The sequence below is a fragment of the Natrix helvetica genome (assembly GCF_964273705.1).
Source record: "Natrix helvetica genome assembly, chromosome: 3".
NCBI lineage: Eukaryota > Metazoa > Chordata > Lepidosauria > Squamata > Natricidae > Natrix > Natrix helvetica.
In genome coordinates this window covers 48859371-48879117 of record NC_138549.1, presented here as the reverse complement: position 1 = coordinate 48879117, position 19747 = coordinate 48859371, and the positions used below count along the sequence as shown (strand labels likewise).

The 19747-nt window shown below is 42.9% G+C and overlaps 1 protein-coding gene across 10 annotated transcripts in view; it reads left to right on the top strand.

Moving 5' to 3' along the window:
- Positions 1 to 1463: 1463 nt before the first annotated feature.
- PHKA2 (phosphorylase kinase regulatory subunit alpha 2) overlaps positions 1464 to 19747 on the top strand; it is a 142266-nt gene continuing 123982 nt past the window's right edge. For 7 of the 10 annotated variants that reach the window (XR_014175110.1, XR_014175111.1, XM_081949551.1 and 4 more), the window contains exons 1-5: positions 1647 to 2022; positions 10286 to 10506; positions 14605 to 14763; positions 16015 to 16062; positions 17352 to 17520. Coding sequence is in view for 8 of the 10 variants with exons in the window: in XM_081949551.1 (XP_081805677.1) it covers positions 10429 to 10506; positions 14605 to 14763; positions 16015 to 16062; positions 17352 to 17520 (454 nt within the window). In the remaining 2 variants the exon portion in view is untranslated. Of the gene's footprint in view, positions 1482 to 1646; positions 2023 to 10285; positions 10507 to 14604; positions 14764 to 16014; positions 16063 to 17351; positions 17521 to 19747 lie in introns of those variants that run through there. The other 3 variants (XM_081949547.1, XM_081949548.1, XM_081949546.1) reach the window with 3 other exon arrangements.

Here is a 19747-nt window from a genome sequence, read left to right as displayed (position 1 = left end):
CTGAGGACCTGCAATCTTGCTGCAATACCAAGGTCTTAATTTCTAGTATAAAGGTGTAAGATAAACGTTAAATAAATGACAGAAATGTCAGAAAGAGTGCAGGCTCTATGGCAGCTGCCACAAGTTACATTTAATTGGACAATTAATTGCAAACATGTCAAACAAAGCTTCAGTAGTTGCTTTAGATAACTCCATGAATATTTTCCATAGCTTTTCGGGGGCGGGGATGGCAGAAAGTATGAAAAAAGAAATCATATGATTTTCAGAGGAAACTTATGTCTGTTCCCAAGCTCAGGCTAAAGGAATGCCTTATATCCATACCACCTATCCACCCTTCATGTCTTTGAACTGGACAAAAGCAACTCTAGGTAAGACACTGATTCAAAACAAATATTCAAGCTTTAAGTACTATAAAAATATTTGTTCAGCTAATATGGTATTTTCCCAGACATGGGGGGGGGGGGGAATCTAAGAAATCCACAGCAAGGCAATCTTGTTATTAGGACTACTCAAGACCTCAGAAAGTTCTCTACTCTCCAGGGATACATCTCAAGATACTAGGAAAAGCCACCATTTGAAATGTATCCAGCTTTGTTAATATAAAGAATTTTTTCTTGTTTTCCTGATAAAAATGTGTATCTGACTGAAGGAGAAAAGTCCCTTTACAAATTAGATCAATATTTTTAAGTATAGAAAATCAAGTACTATTTTCCATCTCAGCAACTAGTACTGCTGAGATGAAGTCTTAACTGCATCCTGCAATTATCTCTATTCCTGATACTTAAATTTACTTTTATATTCTTACAATGACTTAATTTTGAGCTATTTCTTAACCTATACACACAGACTATTTTGTCATCATACTAAATATATTGCCCCATATATTTTTTATATTTAATTGTTTCTTATAAGTTAACACAAATTTTCTTATAAAACATCTCCTACCTGTAGTAATAGCCAAGATACCATAATGCGTTTTTGTGAACATATCACAATGACATTGATATTGTATCGCTATATTCGAAATATTTTCATCCATAAAAATGATACATATACAAAATGCATTCCATGATTTGGCCTTACAAGGATTTCAATCTTTAATCTCTTAAATCACTGCAAATTCTATTGTCTAAAATAACCACAGCAGAATTGGTAAAAAGTTAAAATATGGCTGCCATTTTTTAAAATAAATACACATTCAAAGAAGTAGTTAGTTCAGTCTAAAGTTATCTGCCCAAATGCTTTAAAATTATTCGCGGTTATGTTTTACAAGTATTAACAGAGCTATCCTTAGCAGTGCAGTAATTTTAAACCGACTTTAAACCTTGTAACTCTATATGAGCGAATCACGACCCGCATAACACACAACTTCGACCTTCAGAACCACCAACTCGTTCCTGGGGATCCCGCTGACGCAAAATAAAGGCGGTCTTCGACCTTTCGAGTCCTGACAGCCTCATAAAGAAACCTCTAACATAACGGTAAAAATAAAACGAAGGGCGCTCTCCCCCTACCCTGAGCCTATACGTTAACTATTAAAATCTCTTCCCGTCGCTAGCCTGTATCTGAAAAACGATGTCAATATTTTAAGCTTTAAGGCTCTCTACTGAACTTTCAGGACGCGGCTAAAAGCGCGAGCCTTTTGAGAAAGAGGTGGTGTTTGGTTCGGGCTTTTGCGGGTCCTGTAAAGAATCCAATGAGGAGGAAGGAATGTTTTTCAGGCCTCGATGGCGCGTGCACGTAATTAGCCTCGCTGAACATGTTTAGGGTCGCGGGCTGCCGCGGGAACAGCCTTCTTTTCCCCTCTTCCCCCCCGAAACCCTGTGATCGGCACAAAGATTCTCTTGCTGCAACCTTGCAAACTAGCCATTGGATTCTTAGAGGACAACATCGACTGTAGCATTGGTTAAGAATTTGGTGGGTTGGTTTTAGTTTTGGACTGCCGGGGGGCGGGGCGGCGAAGAATATTTCCTTCCGACAGAATAGCTTGGAGAAGCGTGAGCCCGTATCAGTCTTTGGCAGGTAAGATCGGCATCTCTGTCTATGACGCATTGGACTTACGAGAAAGAGGGGTTAGTTTGCGATGAAGTATCTAATAAATAATTATCTACTGAGAGCCGGACTCGATGACCATGGGACCTCTTCCTAGTCTTGCTGCGCATATTTTTGTTTCTATCTAAATATTTATGTATCATAATGTTTTGGAATCACTTTCACTTCGGTATTGGAGGAGCCCAGGACATATGGTCTATAATGTGTAATGTTTTAATATTAGGTCACAAAGGCTTTAGTCTTTTTTGCTCTCCTAATCAAATTCTACACAATTATAATGCTCATGATTTTATGATGATTTGATCCCTTTCTGACATGTTAGGTTATGTTCCCCTTAAATTCTCAACCAAGACCAATGTATCAGAAGGACTGCAAGATAGAAAAAGAGGACATTAAGTCTTCAAATGTGGATCTTGTGGTTTATCTTTTATTTTCATTTTATTATATAACTCATGTTATTACTTGCAAGATTTACATACCAAATTGTAAATTACTCATGTTAAATTCAGAAAGTTATATGGCTCCTTATCTAAAATGCTTCCAGATAGAAATTTAGTGGGGTTTTTTTTTCTTGAGTAAACAAGCACTATTGTACTTGATGTGATAAACATAAAGTTTCTTCTTTCTTCTAAGGCATGCTCCACAAAACAAGAAATGGCTGTCTAGATTCACACATAGGAAAACAAGATAAATCTTGAATGTTAGCAACCAAGGCTAGTTTGTCTCCGCATATTGATTAATTTTGGAGCTACATTTTGCAGAAATGGGTTTCAGATCTGTCTGGACTAATAGAAGCAGAAAATTTACTGGAAAAACTGCCATAGTTTTAATATAATTTATATAACATTGCAGCTGTTTTAAATGTAGAAACATTTGGACCACACAGCTTGACCAGAGTAAAAGCAATAGACACAATTTACATAGACTTCTGGAAAGCCTTTCAATCAGTAATGCACAAAAAACTGTTGTTGAAACTAAGTTCTTATGGCATCTCTGAATCCCCGCACAAGTGGATAGCAGGCAACAAATAGTCAAAATAGGGAGGGGCCCTATCAAATCTGGCACTAGTTAACAGCGGTGTCTCCCAAGGCAGCGTTTTAGGACCCACACTCTTTCTGCTTTACATCAATGACCTATGCCACTGATGGCTAACCTTTTTGGTGCCAAGTGCCCAAGGCGTGTGCACACAAATGTGTGTATGTGTGCGCGCACAACCCCAGAATGAATGTCCCTGCATATGCGCCCCGCCCCCCTGTGCATATGTGCATGTCCCCCATGCATGTGCTCCACCCTACCTCGTCAATTTTTGGCTTCCAGGTTGGTGCAGGAGGCCTTCCAGCTCCAAAACAGGACATGGGGTGCCTCGTGCAGCCCCCCTGTGCCCAGTTTTGGCTTCTAGGTTGGTGCAGAACCCCCGAAATGCAATGAGAGTGCTCCTCACACATGCACTCCGCCCCCGCGCATGCATGGCAGAGACCTGAAGACCAGGTGGCTGTCATGAGACGTGTGCGCATGTGCAGTGGAGCTGGGCTGGGATGACAGCTGGCATGCCCACAGAGAAGGCTCTGTGTGCTATCCCTGGCACATCTGCCATAGGTTCGCCATCAGGGACCTATGCAATCATATTAAAAGCAGCTGTGTCCTCTTCACCAATGACATAAAATTATTTAACACCACTGACAATGCTGCTGCCCTACAAAGCAACTTTGACAATGTGTCAGAATGGTCGTGCAATTGGCAACTCCAAATTTCAACTAATAAATGCTCTGTCCTACACATTGGCAATAAAAATCAGAATGCCACATACAAGTTGGGTGGAAATGATTTCGTAGATGACCCTCACTTTGTCAAGAACCTAGGATTACTCATTTCAAACGATCTAAGCCCCAGAGCTCACATTGCCAAAAAGGCATTAAGAGTTGTTAACCTACCGTATTTTTTGGAGTATAAGACGCACCTTTTTCCCTGAAAAAAGAGGCTGAAAATCTGGGTGCGTCTTATACACTGAATACAGCTTTTTTGCCTCCTGAAACCCTGCCCCTTCACCAAAATGGCCGTGCATAGCTTGTAGGAGGCTTTCAGAGAGCTCCTGGGGGCTGGGGAGGGCAGAAATGAGCAAAAAATGCCCTGTTTTTTGCTCAATTTTGTCACCCCCAGGACAAAAGCTTCCTAATGTCCTAATGCACTCTATAAGCTTCCTAATGCCCTTATTCGTCAAAAAACGGGCCATTTTTGCTCATTTCTGCCCCCCCCCGAACACTTTACAAGCCTCCTATGGGCTATTCTTGCCTTTTATTGGAAAAAAAAACGGGCCCATTTTCACGAAAAACGGGCCATTTTTGAGAGGTTTGCAGAGTGCAAAAACTTTTTTTTTAAATTTGCATCTTCAAAACTTTGGTGCATCTTATACTCCGGTGCGTCTTATACCCAAAAAATATGGTAATTTTGTGAAGCTTCTTCTCTGGTAACACTGTATTGCTATCTAGGGCAAACAAAACCTTTACCAGACCAATTCTTGAATAGAGCTTGTCTGCCTGGAATCCACATTGTTTATTGGATGTTAACATGATTGAGCGGGTTCAGAGGTATTTCACAAGAAGAGTACTCCACTCCTCTACTCACAATAGAATTCCCTATGCCACCAGGCTTGAAATTTTGGGTTTGCTGAATCTGGAACTACGCTGCCTGCAGTTCGATCTAAGCATAGTACTCAAAATTGTCTGCTATAGTGTCTTGCCTGTCAACGATTTCTTCAGCTTCAACTACAATAATACTTGGGCAAACAATTAATACAAAATCAAGGTAAACCGCTTCAAACTCGATTGCAGAAAATACGACTTCAGCAACAGAGTGGTCAATGCCTGGAATGCTCTACCCGACGCTGTTGTTACAGCCTCAAACCTTCTCAACATCAATCTCAAATTGTTTACTGTGGACTTCACCCCATTCTTAAGAGATCCATAATGGGGGAGTGTATAAGTGCACCAGTGTGCCTACTATCCCTCTCTTACTGTATGTTCTGACTTAGGCTTCCTAAGAAAGCACAAATCACAAGCTTAGTCCCCCAAACCCTCTTTTATTTATACGGCTGTGAATTATGGTCATAATTCACAAACAGTCTATGAAGATTCCGACAGATGTCTGCTCAAGTTGCCACAGTCTTTCAGGAAAATGTTGATAAGCATCCACCTTATCTCCCTTGAAATACTGCCAAATTCCCAATTAGTTTTGCAAGGTCAAACTTAGCACAGAGTCAAACAGAACTTTTCAGAACTTGAACCACCAGATGAACTAATTACTTCTTGCAAAGACTCACGTTCCATTTGCTCCTCTTATGGGAAGGGACAATTATCTCCAAGCCTTACTCTTGAGTCGACCCTGTTTTCTTAATTGTTCTTGCCTTCTGATAGCTCTGTGCATGTGCACATTGGGAACAGGCTCCCACTGTTCTTTTGCCTCGCTGATGTCAGACTCTGGAGGCAGCACGTAACTACCAGATGGCCTTGGCACCCTCTCTGCCTCCGACACAGAGCCCTCGTCCAAGCCTTTCCCAGACTCCAGGACTGGCTAATGTTCCTCCCCAACCTCCTCACTGTCCAACTCTGCTGCCAGCTCTGCGGGTCACTTGCGGACCACAACACTGTACCCATTTATCTGTATTTACTTCCTTTGTTCATGTTTATGTTCATACCTATACTTGTTATCTTGTACATGTTTGACAAATAAATAAATGCTCAGTTGCTTTCTTTGTTCAAATTTTCATATGAATTTAAGGGGTTTTATCAGAATGTTTTATCAGACAGAAATATTTCAGTGATTGATATAAACAAAATATACATGTGATCTGTATTCCAAAAGGTCGGATGGCCCAAGATAGCAGCAATCGTTTAGTATTTTGTTTCTCTTTCTGCCCATTTGGTGGTCATGACAGATTTTTGTAGCCCGGATCTAGCATTGGAATGTATTGGTGATTTGGGAGGGAAACACTGGAATGCAAGTGTGCCATCTGGAGCCAGAGACAGTTCCACTCCAAGGTAACCAACGCTGAGAAGGTACAAAGCTAACAAACTGTTCTCAAAATAATCCAGGTACAATTGATTGGTGGACGAAGGACTATGGGAGGATGGGGGAGAGGGAAATTTATCTTATTCTTTCGCGCATGAAATGTTAGAATTGGATTTTCCACTTCTCTATCCACATGGCTTTTTAGTAAAGATACTCTTGAAGAATAAAAATGTCTCAGGAATTTCTTTTGCTGGCTAGCATATGGCACTGTTGTCATTAAGCCAGTTCTCTCAGTAATAACCTATCTGGACTCCACCAGGTGGTCATCCTTGAGATGTCAGTTGTGGCCAAAGACGCAGAGGAGAAAAAGAACCCGGGAGAGATCCTGGCTTGGGAGGAACTGGTACTTCTTCAAGGCAGAACATGGACACCAGCAGCTGGCACAAAGCAAAGAATTGAAAAGTCTGAGCATCCATTTGCAACCATAAAGCAGAAAGTGAGGGAAGCCGTGTACCAGGGGCTGAAGACCCACTGGGCGACAAACGTCGGTAAGGCAACAGAGGCCAAAGATCCCCTTCTCCCTGCCAGGGTCAACGTAGTTCAAGGCAGTAAATGGAAAGTGAGGTGACTTGCTGAATGGAATGACCCCACTGAATGGAAGATCACAATTGCTGGTCACATCCCTTCCATGAAGCAGTTGAGAGAGAAGTTTGGAGGGATGGAGTAACAACGCCAGGAACCACAGGTGCCACCACCTGCCTATGGATCCTGAAAACCACAATAGTCTGGCGATTCCCCCTCCTCCTATACTCCAACCAATGGCACCAGCTGCTGTAGCTGAGACTGGAGCCCCAACGCAAGCAACAATGACCTTTGCCATGCCTCTTCCTCCACTGCAACTGGCAGCACCAATGGCACAAGCAATGGTTGAGGCCTTGGCACAAGCGCTTGCAGCCGGGGTCCTAGCACCAGTGGTGGCAGCTGGCATTCTACCTCCTGGATATATTCTAATATGGAGGATTGGCAGACACCTCCCTTGGTGGACCAAGCCACTGAGCCCATTTTTTGGCTCACGTTTTTCACCATATGGACGTTATAGGGTGATGTACCCAGATGATGCAAGTTGGGTCCATGTCATTGCGGTCAACCTGGAGAAGAATGCTTCAGAGTGGTTGGTGTCACTGACAAAGAAGCTCCAGAGATTGATGACCTTGATGCTTTTATGCAAACCCTACGAGAACGATTCGAGGACCCTATGGCAGCTCAACATAGAAGCCCGTATCCATTCCCTAAAGGAAAAGAAATGACAAGTGACTGAGTACTTCTGCCTCCTGGCCAGCCACTTTAGGAGACTGGCCTTAACACTTGCTAGTTCAACATTTCAGAGATGGGTTAAACAAGGATCTGTACAAGAATTACCTGCTCAGGGGGTGCCGTGAGCATGGTACTGCATGGCCCCGGAGGTGGAAATTGACCTGATGGAATTCCATGAACACACCGGGCATGAGACTTGACCCCACCAGTCAACAGAGAGGTGAGCAGCTGCCAGGGGAGGGAGGAGGGCGCTTACATCTAGAGGAGGAAAACAGCTTCAGAACCTTGTAGAGTTCTCCCCTTCATTCAGTGAGGGAGAGGAAACTCCTCCCCCTGTGAAGACTAGACCAGTCTTCTATAAGAGCAACAGCGAAGGAGAAAATGACCTGATGGGAAGTGACACAATCATCCCTGATTCCTAGGGTGCAGACTTTGGTGTCCTCCTCAGGAGCAAAGTGGACCATTATGACCTGGTTGGACTCGAAGTGCACTAGATGTCAGTCCCCAAGTGGTAGAGAAGCTAGGAATGAAGCTAAGGGAGCCCATAGTATTTTCCCAGCTAGACAGTTTGATAATGGATTGGAGTGCCAGCGACTGCCCTAATTGAACCTCTGAAGCTAAAAGTTGGGACCCACATAGTGATTTATTGTGATCCGGGGATGACAGAGGCCATGGTCCTGGGCACAGCATGGTTGAAAAAATGGAGCCCATCTGTCAACTGAGACAGAGACAAATGGCGGATGTGAAGGAAAACATCAAAATAGCATGAGTTAGGGAAAGTGCTAAGAAATCGCCATGCGCCTATGGTTAAGAAAGTGAAAATAGAAACAGCCAATACACTAAAAGAGAGTAATAGCTCAAAACTGCTGATTCCCAAAGAATATCATGACCTGGCGGAGGTTTTTGGTGAGAGGTAATCAGACACGCTTTTTCCCTACTGTTGCGCACTCACATTTGTGAACCGGTAGGGAAGGTAAGTGGATCCCACCGCTGGTTTACCCCCGTTTGAGTGGCTACTGGGACGGAATTTGTGCCTATGCCAGAGTTTCCTTAAGTTTCCTGCATCAACCTCTTTGGCTGAGTGGATGAGTACACTAAAAGCTATCTGCCCTGTAGTATGCAAAGATGGAGCAAGGGAAGTGCAGAAGTGACATGCTGACAAGAAGGCGAGCACCCCAGAGAGAGTTTAGGATAGGGCAGGAGGTGTAGCTGTCCATGAAGTTCCTGTAGATGGGACAGCCTTGCAAGAAGTTGGGCCCTAAATACATAGGTCATTTCCCCATTATCCAGATTGTAAATCTGGTGACAGTGGAATTCAAATTACCCAAAAATCTCAGGCACATTCACCCAGTGTTTCACTGCAGTTTGTTGAAGCCCTGTCATATGTCTCCTTTTAAGGCCAGCTTTTAAGCCACCGTCCCTCCAAGGGTAAGTGGAAAGACGCATTTTGAAGTCAAGGAAATCCTTAACTCTCAGTACCAAAAGAAGTGGTTGCAGTATTTGGTTTTATGGAAAGGGTTTTCCTTCGCAGAGGCAGAATGGGTGGTGGCAGGGAATGTCCATGCTCCCAGGCTTACTCAGAAGTTCTATGCAAATGATCCAAATTGACCCTGATAGGATGATTGTATATAAAGACTAATGTATGAATAATGTTTCTTTCTGGAGGGTTGGTATGTCATGGTTAACTTGTTAGCAGCCTATTTACAACCAGAGAACAATAATGGGAGGGAGGAGGGAAGGCAAGTGTGCCATTTGGACACTTTGTAATGTAAAGGTGGTATGGGAGGGAAACTCTGGAATGCAAGTGTGCCATTTGGAGCCAAAGACAGTTCCACCCCAAGGATACCAACTATGAGAATGTCCAAGATGAACAGTTTATTCTCAAAACAACCCAGGTGCAAACTGATTGGTGGACAAAGGACTATGGGAGGACCAGATGGGGGAAAAGTGGAATTTATCTTATGCGGTGACACACAAAATGTTAGATCTGGCTTTTCTACTTCTGTACCCACATGGCTTTTCAGTAAAGTATACTCTTGGAGAATAAAAACGTCTCAGGAGCTTCTTTTGCTGGCTAGCATATTGGGATGGTTGACATTGACTTGATCTGAATATCTCCTTAGTGTTGCTCACTATTGCATTATTAATACAATATGTGAACCCAGTCACTAATATCAGGCTGATGCGAATCATTTGATCACTTGTTTTGTGTCTGTTGAAGCCACTAAGGAGGCATTTTAGCTAGAAAATGTGTGTGCTTTGAATGTCTCCAAAGTCTTGTGAGGAGGTACAGTTTGCCATAAGATACTTACAAGATAATAGAACTTTAAAGCAGTCATGCTGAGCTTCTGTAGATGCTTCACAACTTCTCAGACCAAATTTATAGGAGAACCTTGCCGGCCAGCAAATACTTTTTTGAAATGATTTGCGCTTGTCTACTGTTGTGATGTCCTTTTTTATCAAAATCATGGTTGTGTTTATAACTGTATTATAGATAGTAATATATTAAACAAATTGGGAGCACTGAGTCATATAACTGCCTATTCAAGATGTACATCTGCTACAGTATTTCCACCTCCCCCCCCACCCCGGCAAGATCCTTGTAAGGATAAATGTAAAAGAAACCCCATGCAAACTGCCTGAGATTCCTAGAACAAAGATGGAACAGTAAAATCCTTATGTCGATAAATTATTTAACTGATACTTACACACACAAGTACAGCTATTAGCTGTAGTATTTTAATAAGTGGTATAGTAATTAGCAGTGGTAATTATTCATATGGAAAGATAAGTTTGCTTTCATATAGATGTATATAAGTTGCAAGGTATCATTTTAACTGCACCTGGTATGTAGGCTAAATGGGAAACTTATATCTGCTTGTTAATAGTTGCTCTTTTTTTTGCCTGTTGCCAGCAAGAATTGCAGTTCTGTGTGTTAATGAGCAAATGAACCACAAGTACTAACGGATGCTAGAGAGAAAGAAAGGCGCTCTGTCAACCCGCACAGTACCTAGCCACACTTTTCACATTTTGTAAGGGATTGTGAGGAGATTGGAAATGAGGAGCAGGAGCAATTCTGGAGTTCGCCTAGATGGCTATGCTCGGCTTGTTCAACAGACAATTTTGAATCATCAGGTGAGTATAATACATTACCGGTTTTGATATGGTACATTTCTCTAGATTTGTTGACTCTATAGATAAATGTACTGTGTCAGATATTTGAGGTTATTGCCCTATTACATGGCATCCAATTTTTGGAGGTGGGCCTAATATAAGCCCTACCCTGAAAATAAGTCTAGGAGGATGGGTGAGGCCAGCACGAGAGGCAGCGAGTGCGTGGGGGCTGATGGTGTCCAGCAGCAGCCACAGCCCACCAGCCCCTTGGCGCAGCTTGAATACCTAAAAGTCCGAGCTTGGAGGCCGAGGTGCAGGGAGGGAGAAGACAGGCGATCCAGATCCTGCTGCCTAACTCATGGGAGGCTTGTGCGATGGCACAGGCACCGGCAGCAGGTGGAGGCAGAGCCATGGGGGAGACAGATTCCGACGCCCTGCATGGGTGTTTGTTTGGCGCAGCCGCAGGCAAGTTGAGAGATGGTGGGACAGAGTGGGTGGTGCATTGGGATCGCCATTGCCTCCACCTGATTCTGCTGCAGACTTTTCGCCCAGAGGGAGACAAACCTTTTGTCTTCTAGCAAAGGGGACGGAACTAATCACTCCTTTTCAAATTGTCCCCTTTGCAAGCACACAAAGCTTTGAGTCTCCATCATTTCTCCATTTGGGCAAAAAGTGTTTGGTCGCCTATGGGGACTTGGGAATGGAGTAAATCGTAATTAGGACAGTAATAATAAGAAACTATAAAACAACTAATATTTGAAAAACCAGTATAGCAAAGAAAGCAGTGAGTATATTTATTGAATTCAGTCTGGTTTTTAACTAATGCACAATATTATTTATTAGATTTGTATTTTATTTATCAGATTTGTATTTATTTTATTTATCAGATTTGTATTTATTTTATTTATTAGATTTGTATTTATTTTATTTATATTGATATATATTTGATTTGTTTGCCACCTTCTCATCTGGAGGAGACTATTGAGATGGCATTGATTGTGCTTGTGGATTACCTTTAGCAAGTTCAGGCAGGGATAGTGAAACTGTCCTGTTTTTAATCTCTCGGTGGCTTTTGATACCATTGATCATAGTATCCTTCCGGAGTGGGATTAGGAGTGGGAAGCAGGGTATACTAAAGGTTTATCTATTTTCTCTGTATTCAGAACCATTTGGGGTTAATGAGGCAGGGGAGGTAGAGGCTTCTCCTGTTTTGGGTGCCTCAATGCTCAGTGCCCTTGCTCCTCAGTTTAACATCTTCATAAGACCACTTGGTGATGTCATATATTATTGTGAGGTCCCGTATCATCAGTATGTTGATGATACCCAGCTATATGTCTTGGCCAATGATCAGCCAGGTGATGCTGGAAAGATCTTGCCTCAATATCTAATCTGGGTGAGAAAGAACAAACAGGGTCAACTCTGACAGGATTGAGCAGCTATGAATATTTCAACTCTCTAAGTTTAAAGTAGTTCCTTCTTTCTTCCTGAATGGGATTGCACTCCCTCTTCAGGACTAGTAGTCAATTTGGGGGCCTTCTTTGACTCATAGCTCCTGCTTGAACTGCTGTGATCAGCATCTCTTTTGCCCAAATTCATCTCATGTGCCAGTAGTGCCATATGTGGCATGTCAATCATGCTTTGATCACTTCCCAATTGAACTACTGTATTCCAATGTGGCATCTATAGAGCTGTGCTACTTTCAAGACAGTTACATCTCTGAATATTTTCCTGAATTGCCATTGGTAAGCTTCACCAATCTGGTGAGGCTTACCAAATGGCAACTTAGAATGTCTTAATTTTGTGTAAAAGCTTCCTGTTCATCAAAGGGAAGTAAATGGAACTTTGTGGTCATTGTCTCAGTGTGTTGAGTTTTTCATTTAATTTTTAAAAAAGTAACCCTATAATGAAGCTGGTATTGTTTCCTAATAGACATGTTATTTAATTACTGTATTTTTGGAGTATAAGACGCACCTTTCCCCCCCCCCAAAAGAGGGTGAAAATCTGGGTGTGTCTTATATTCCGAATATAGCTGCCTGGATCATCTAGAGAAGGGGCAGATGAAGTGGGCACTGCACAGTAGGCGTAAGACAAGATGGCTCGCTGCTCGGACTCCCGCTTCTCCAGACAACCCAGTCAGAGCGCAGTCGGCTTCTGCTCCTGGCCCAGGACACGGATCTGGCCAGGAGGAATGTACGCTCCTTTTTTGCAATTGGGGAGGAAAAAGAGCATTTCAGGCAGCAGGCAATCTCTGCAGCCTGGAACCGCCCACCGCCTGAAATGCTCTTATTCCTCCCTGATTGCAAAAACAGGCATGCATTCCTCCTGGCCAGATCCGTCTCCCGGGAGAGGAGCAAAAGCCGACCACCCTCCGACTGGGTTGTCTGGAGAAGGGGGAGGCCAAGCAGCAACCACCTTGCCTTACACCTCTCACACAGTGCCTGCTTCACCTGCCCCTTCTCGGACGGTTCCAGTCGGCAGAGATCATGGTAACAAGATTTTGGGTGGTAGTGCAGCAATCTCAGGAGCCAAAGCCTTTGAATCAAGCTTGATTGTATCCCATTCCAGGTTTTTAACTTCCCAATCTACTGTCCTGAGAAAAGCCTTTATGCAGAAGAGTTTGGTCCTCTTCCCTTCCTCCACCCCACCACCCCAATCCTCCCGGATCTGTCATGCAGTGCTTATTGCTATTCTTGCTATTGTGCCCAGCTACTGTTCTCTTTGCTGCATGACAGTTCCGGGTGGATTGGGGAGGGGTGGAGCAAGGGAAGAGAATCGATCTCCTCTGTACGAGGGCTTTTCTCAGGACGCTAGATTGGAAAGTTAAAAACCTGGAATGGGGTACAATGAAGCTTGATTCAAAGGGTTTGGCTCCTGAGATCACCGCGCTGCCACCTAAAAACACTGTTACCGTGATCTCTGCTGCGCCCGCTTCACCTTGCCCCTTCTCAGGCGGTTCCAGGTGGCAGAGATTGCAGGTTTTTAACTTCCCAATCCTGAGAAAAGCCTTAGTGTAGAGGAGATTGGTCCTCTTCCCTTTCTCCATTCCCTTGGATCTGTCATGCAGTGCTTATTTCTATTGCTGCTGTTGGGCCCAGCTACTTCTTTGCTGCATGACAGATCCTGGCAGATTGGGGGGTGAGGATGGAGAAAGGGAAGAGGACCGATCTCCTCTACACTAAGGCTTTTCTCAGGATGCTAGATCTCCACTTTCTCTCCGGTAAAAAACTATTGGCATTGTCAGGATCTTAGCTGGTGGAAGAAGCGTAGGATGGAAAGGAAACTTTGGAATGCAGGAGTACCGGGTCGGGCGTCTCTTTGGAGCCTGGCATCTGCTTTGGCCCCAAGACTAAGGAAGCAGGGTTGCGAAGAGGGCTGTGAACAAGCTGGGTTGTTCAAGGAGGCAACCTTGCCGGGCTTTCCTTTCACCACTCAGGCACCACTGCAAAGAACTGTTAATCCAAATGGAAGGGATCCCCACCCGTTCCCGCCCAATGGGCCATTCCTGGTTGAGAACGATGGCAGCCATTTAGCAGCCCTGCGTGTCTTTCGCTCCTTGCTGAAGAGAAGAAGCAAGCCAACTGCCACTCCTTGGGCCAAGCAGCTTCATGTCGCCACTGGCCCAAGGGAAGGAAAAAATAAAGTATGGACAGAGATGTTTAGTCCTGCCCTGCCATGGGAGGGATAGAGGAAAGCGGATTTGAGATCAATAAAAGTCTTACCCTTTAGGGTTAGCCCACACGCATCACATTTTTGCCTTCCTCAGCCCCTAGAGGCACTTTGTAGGCCTCCTTAACTCTCTGCATGCCCCATTTTTCACCCCCCCCCCAAAAAAAAAGGTTTGGGAGGCCCACAGAGTGCTCCTGGGGGCCGGGGAGGGCAAAAATTGTTTTTTTTTAATTTACCTCTTCAAAATCTTGGTGCGTTTTATACTCCGAAAAATACAGTAAATAGTAGCGTGCCCACCATGGCCATCTGCTTTCATTATAGAGATTAGATTTGGGGAAAAAATATTCCTAATTCTCAGCTTTACTTCTCATCCACTATGGAACAGTAACTCTCTATATCCTATTTAATAAATTGCTTCTTCTTTTGTTTCCATTCAATTTTTTTAAAATTTAGAATCCAGTTACAGGACTACTTTCTGCCAGCACAGAGCAAAAAGATGCTTGGGTGCGAGATAATATATATAGCATTTTGGCTGTCTGGGGCCTAGGGATGGCCTACAGGAAGAATGCAGACCGGGATGAAGATAAAGCCAAAGCATATGAATTAGAACAGGTACACATAGCGATTACACTTATTTCCTTATATGTGAAATACACACACACACACACACATAAAGGGTATCAATGCTTTTCTAAAAATATGTCCTTCATTTTAAATACATTACAAAATCTGTTAATTTGGGAGTAATGTTAAAACTTTAGAATTTAAAAAAAGATAAACATGGATTTTGAAGAACAACTTTCTTTTAAAGCTTTTGGTGTGCCATCTTTTTTTAATACTATGATATCTTGATTAATTTATCATAAATTGACAGCACATCTTTAATATGTCAAAATGTTATCTAAGACAGAGGTTTCCAACCCCCAGGCCATGACCCATTCAAAATTGGCTGCATGAGTGACTGGCCAGAGTGTGTGTGTATGTACACGCAGCTCAACATGCACAAGCAGCAGGTTGGCAGCCACTTGTGAGTGTGCTGCATGTGTGTGCTGTGCATGCTAGCTCGCCTTTCCCCAGGGGTGGGATTCAGTGGGTTTGCATCGGTTCAGATGAACCAGATGTTAATTTTGCATCCGGTTCACCAAACCGGTTGTTGCAAGGACCGCCCTGCCCTCCCAGGAGTCTCCACCCAGCCTGTTCATCATGCCAGGTAAGTGCAGGCCCTGCACGGAAGCTCTGGGAGGGCGAAAAATCATTACTATCCAAGGCCTCCTGGAAGTCTGGAAACTGGCCCATTTCCAGCCTTCAGAGGGCTCCAGATGGTTTCCGGAGCCCAAGGCAGGCCATTTTCGCCCTCCTGAAGCCTCAGGGAAAGCCTCCGGAGCCTGAGGAGGGCAAAAAACAGACCTCCTGGAAGTTCAGAAACAGGCCCGTTTCCAGCCTTTGGAGGGCCTCCGGATGATCTCTGGAGCCGGTGGCAGGCCATTTTTGCCCTCCTGAAGGCTGGAGGAAAGCCTCTGCAGCCTGAGAAGGGCAAAATGCCCTCCCCCCTGTGGTGCAGGAGGCCAAGCAGGCCATGGCCACGCCCACCCAGCAACTGGGCAGAGAACTGGTTGCTAACATTTTTCAAACCCACCCCTGCCCCTCCCCCCAGCCGGGCCGTCAAGATGCAAAAATTAGGGACCGCTCATCTAAGACAAGTGTTTTCTTAAATATTGGAAGGATTCCACAAAACTGTATATAAATGCATAGATCTAGATATTCAATTTTTGCATGAGCATTGATCATTAGTTATGCTGTAGGTATACCTTCTAAAAATTAAATTGGATAGTAATTATTTTTCTTATTCTTTTACTTCCATAGAATGTTGTGAAACTAATGCGGGGCCTCCTGCAATGTATGATGAGACAGGTAAAAAGCAACATGGATCTTTATTAATTTATAAGCAATGTCATAAATCTAATTAAAGTGACTATGAGTTTTGGTGTAAAGAACACTGTTTAGTAACCCTGGAGTCCTTCTAAGATTGTGGAAAAAAACTGATTTTTGACAGTGTGATTCCCCCCCCCCTCTTTATGGGACAGGAAAGAGTTATAATCAATGTATTAAGTTTCTGTAATATATCTGTTTATAGTACTACTTTAAATGGTTCCAAGGTTCTTCTCCCTGCCCCAAAGTCTGACCAAAATTGTTCAGTTCCAGTCAATATGTGTTAATTACATACATGCAATTTATAGATCACATGAGTAAATAACAAAGTATGTTTTCTTAGCTACAGTAAACACTACCCCAAATTAAAGGACTATAAGATAAAATAGATAGACAGACAGATAAATAAATAGATAAATAAAAACAGTAAATGAAGCCTTGCTTATTTTTAGATTGAAATTAGTTATTTAGATAGCTAATTTTTTTTCTTTAAGTAAAACTCCATTTTGTTTACATTGATAAGAACATGATCATGGATTGGTTTAGCAATTGTATCAAACAGGTTTGTTTCTATGGTATTTTAGGCATGATGTATTGGCCACATTTAGGGTAATTTATATCCCTGTTTAGCAGCTGAGAATTAAGAATTCTACCTAATTCCAAATTTTATATTTTTGCTAGTTATCCCAATGTGCTGTAAAATATATCTTATTACAGAGTAACTGAAAGTTAAGTTTTCATCTTTTTTTAAAAAATCCAAGGTATTACTGTTGCAGTAATATGTTGCCACACTAGACTAAATATTCCATTCAAAAGTAATCTGCTCAATTAGATTTGGGTTTTGATAAATATTTTGAATAAGAATGAAAAAAAGTCAGTCTGTTGTAGTGCTTAGATACCAGGCTAAAAATGTGGAGATCATAAGTTCTAGTCTTGTCTTAAGCAAAAAGCCAGTCTTTGACTTTATTTAGTTATTTATTAAATTTATCTGTCTTTGAGCAAGTTACTTTCTCTCAACCCTAGAAGGAAGGCAGTGGCAAACCATTTCTGATATTTAGCCAAAAACCCTGCAAGGACTAATCCAGGCAGTTGCTAAAAGTCAGAACTGATTCAAAGATGTGCGCACATGCATGCACAATATTTCATTAAAGTTTTGTTAATGAAAGCTTATGAAATTAAACTGTGCCAAAATTTGGGTCCTGAGACAAAATCATAATTATGAAAGTTTGTGCTTTAAAAACTGATTTTGGAATGTTGCCTGATTTCCTTAGGTAGATAAGGTTGAAAAGTTCAAGCACACTCAGAGTACCAAGGATTGCTTGCATGCCAAATATAACACAGCCACTTGTGGAACAGTAGTTGCAGATGACAAGTGGGGACATCTACAAGTAGATGCAACTTCCCTTTATCTTCTCTTCCTGGCTCAGATGACAGCATCGGGTAAGCTATGTCATAATAATAGTGACCCTTGGAATTTCTAAGAAAAGTTCAGTGTTGTCATATCAGTTAGCTGTAAAAAAAATAATTAACTTCAATATTCAATTTGTTAATTGTTTTGCAATTCTCAATAAGCAGGAGTGGATAAGTTGGCATTCATGCCTCTAGTAGCTGGCTAAAATTCTTAGTCTTCCTCATCCTTAAGGAGTTCATTTATTAAATGTTGTTTTCTGAAATATTTTAACAAAGTTTAAGTATAAATTGTAAACACTGTTTTGCAAAGGATTGTATTTTAAGGAAAGCATCTATATGCCCATGCTTCTTTTAAAATTTGTTTATGTGAGAAATTTCCTATAAGAATGATAAGCTACTGAATGGAGTAAGAATATGAATAGTTCATTCTCCTAGTAGTGGAGACATCATCCAGACATGGGTTAACTCCGTCAGTATCCAATAGGACTGAATCTACCAGTTGATAAAACACGCCTTCTGTGGTAGCTCCTCCTAGCTTAGACTCAGTCCTATCCTTGGACTGGCTGTGTCTTTTGATCTCTCCTGCCTTTATTTGATTAATTGGCAAGCTTTTTCATCTAAATTTCATCCTAATTTGGTTCATTGGCTATATCTATTTCAAATTTATTCTTACATGACTTTCATCGGATCTACGGCTTCCCTGAGCCTCACAGGAGGGCTTCAGGCTAAGGGCCTCTTCCAGGCCCTATGACTCATCGACGGAGTAACAGGCCCACGGGTATATTCCCTCTGGCCTCTTTTGCCGCCATCCCTGCCGTGTTGCGACTGGCGAGCTCCCCCCCTTTGGTGCCTTTCTCTGCTCTGTGAAGCCGTACGGCTGTGCGAAGGCCACCGTTTGAACTACACCTCTCCCGCCACCTCCAATTCACAGATGCCGCTGCTGCCATAGTTCAATTGCAGCCTCAGCTCTTGTTGCTGCCAATCCGACGCCATGGTTGGCGTGCCACCTCCACTAGTCTGCTTGCTGCCTTCTGGCATTCCAGTTTGGGCGGCCTCTCCTCATCGTGCCAGCAACACAGCGGCCTGAGGAACGGCCAGGAGGCCATTAGCGAACTCGCTGGCGTCGTCGGCTCACTCTAATGCTCCCTCACAGAACTCGATGCTCCCAGTGGCCATCTTGTTTAGGTGGGAAAACCAGCGACCATTTTGTGGAATTCTTGCAACTGAAGAGGTCGTGAGTAATAGCCGCCAATGGGTCTGATGTCGGTGTCCCCGGGTCCCCTCTGGAGTCCCCTCCAGCTACCGTCCACCCTTCTGCCCCTACTGAAGCAAAAACAAGGAAGTGGTGCGGTTCTGAGCGGCAGGATTCATCCCGACCTGCCAAGGCCTCCAGGCCCAATTTACCACAGGATATGGTCCCAGATAAAGACCAGGGCAGTGTCAGGATGTTAAAAAGTTTGCTAGGCCTGAACTGCCTAAACTGACATTCAAGAGTTAAACTAAGAAAGCTTTATTGCGCAGGTCATAAAACAAAAAAGGTTCTTATCTGAAAGTGATTTATTGCGCACGCGTTACACATTCCAAAATTCTTCTCTTCTTTGTTCGGCAGCCAACTTTGGCAAACGTAGCTTTCATTATCAAAATGTAACCAATTAGTTATTTTCTGTTTCATTTACTTTTATTATTTTATTATTAAAGTTTGTTTATTAATTAGAATTCTTAAAGACTTTTACTTTTCTCAATATCTCAAAAGATATGCGGAAGGGAATCAGCCACGGTCCATTGATCTCAGATACCAGGGCATTTTTTTTCCCTGACAACTTGGTAGCAGAGGATGGTTTTGATGATACCAGCTGAGATGGTTACAATTTATGGCTGTATTTTCCCTTCATGCTATCTAAAGATAACCGACTAAGCCTAATTAGCAATGTCGAAGAGAAAGAAAAGAAAAAAAAAACACGGACATGGAAAGCGCTCGAAAGAATCCATTCCCTCAGACACAGAGGAGCAAGATTCTTCAGGTGCCGAGCCAGATGTGGGGGAAGGAGTTACAGAAGGCAAGATCTACGGACTGAGGTCAGTAAATCTTCCTCATTATCAAGATACAATTAATGAACGGCAAAAGTCTAAACGGCAACTGCCGGCAGAGGAAAAATCCTCCCACGCAGAAAGCAAAGTTTATGAAATCTCCCCAGATGATGAGCAAGAAATGCAAAGCTATCTATATCGATTAAAGCTGTTTGAAAAATATACTAGG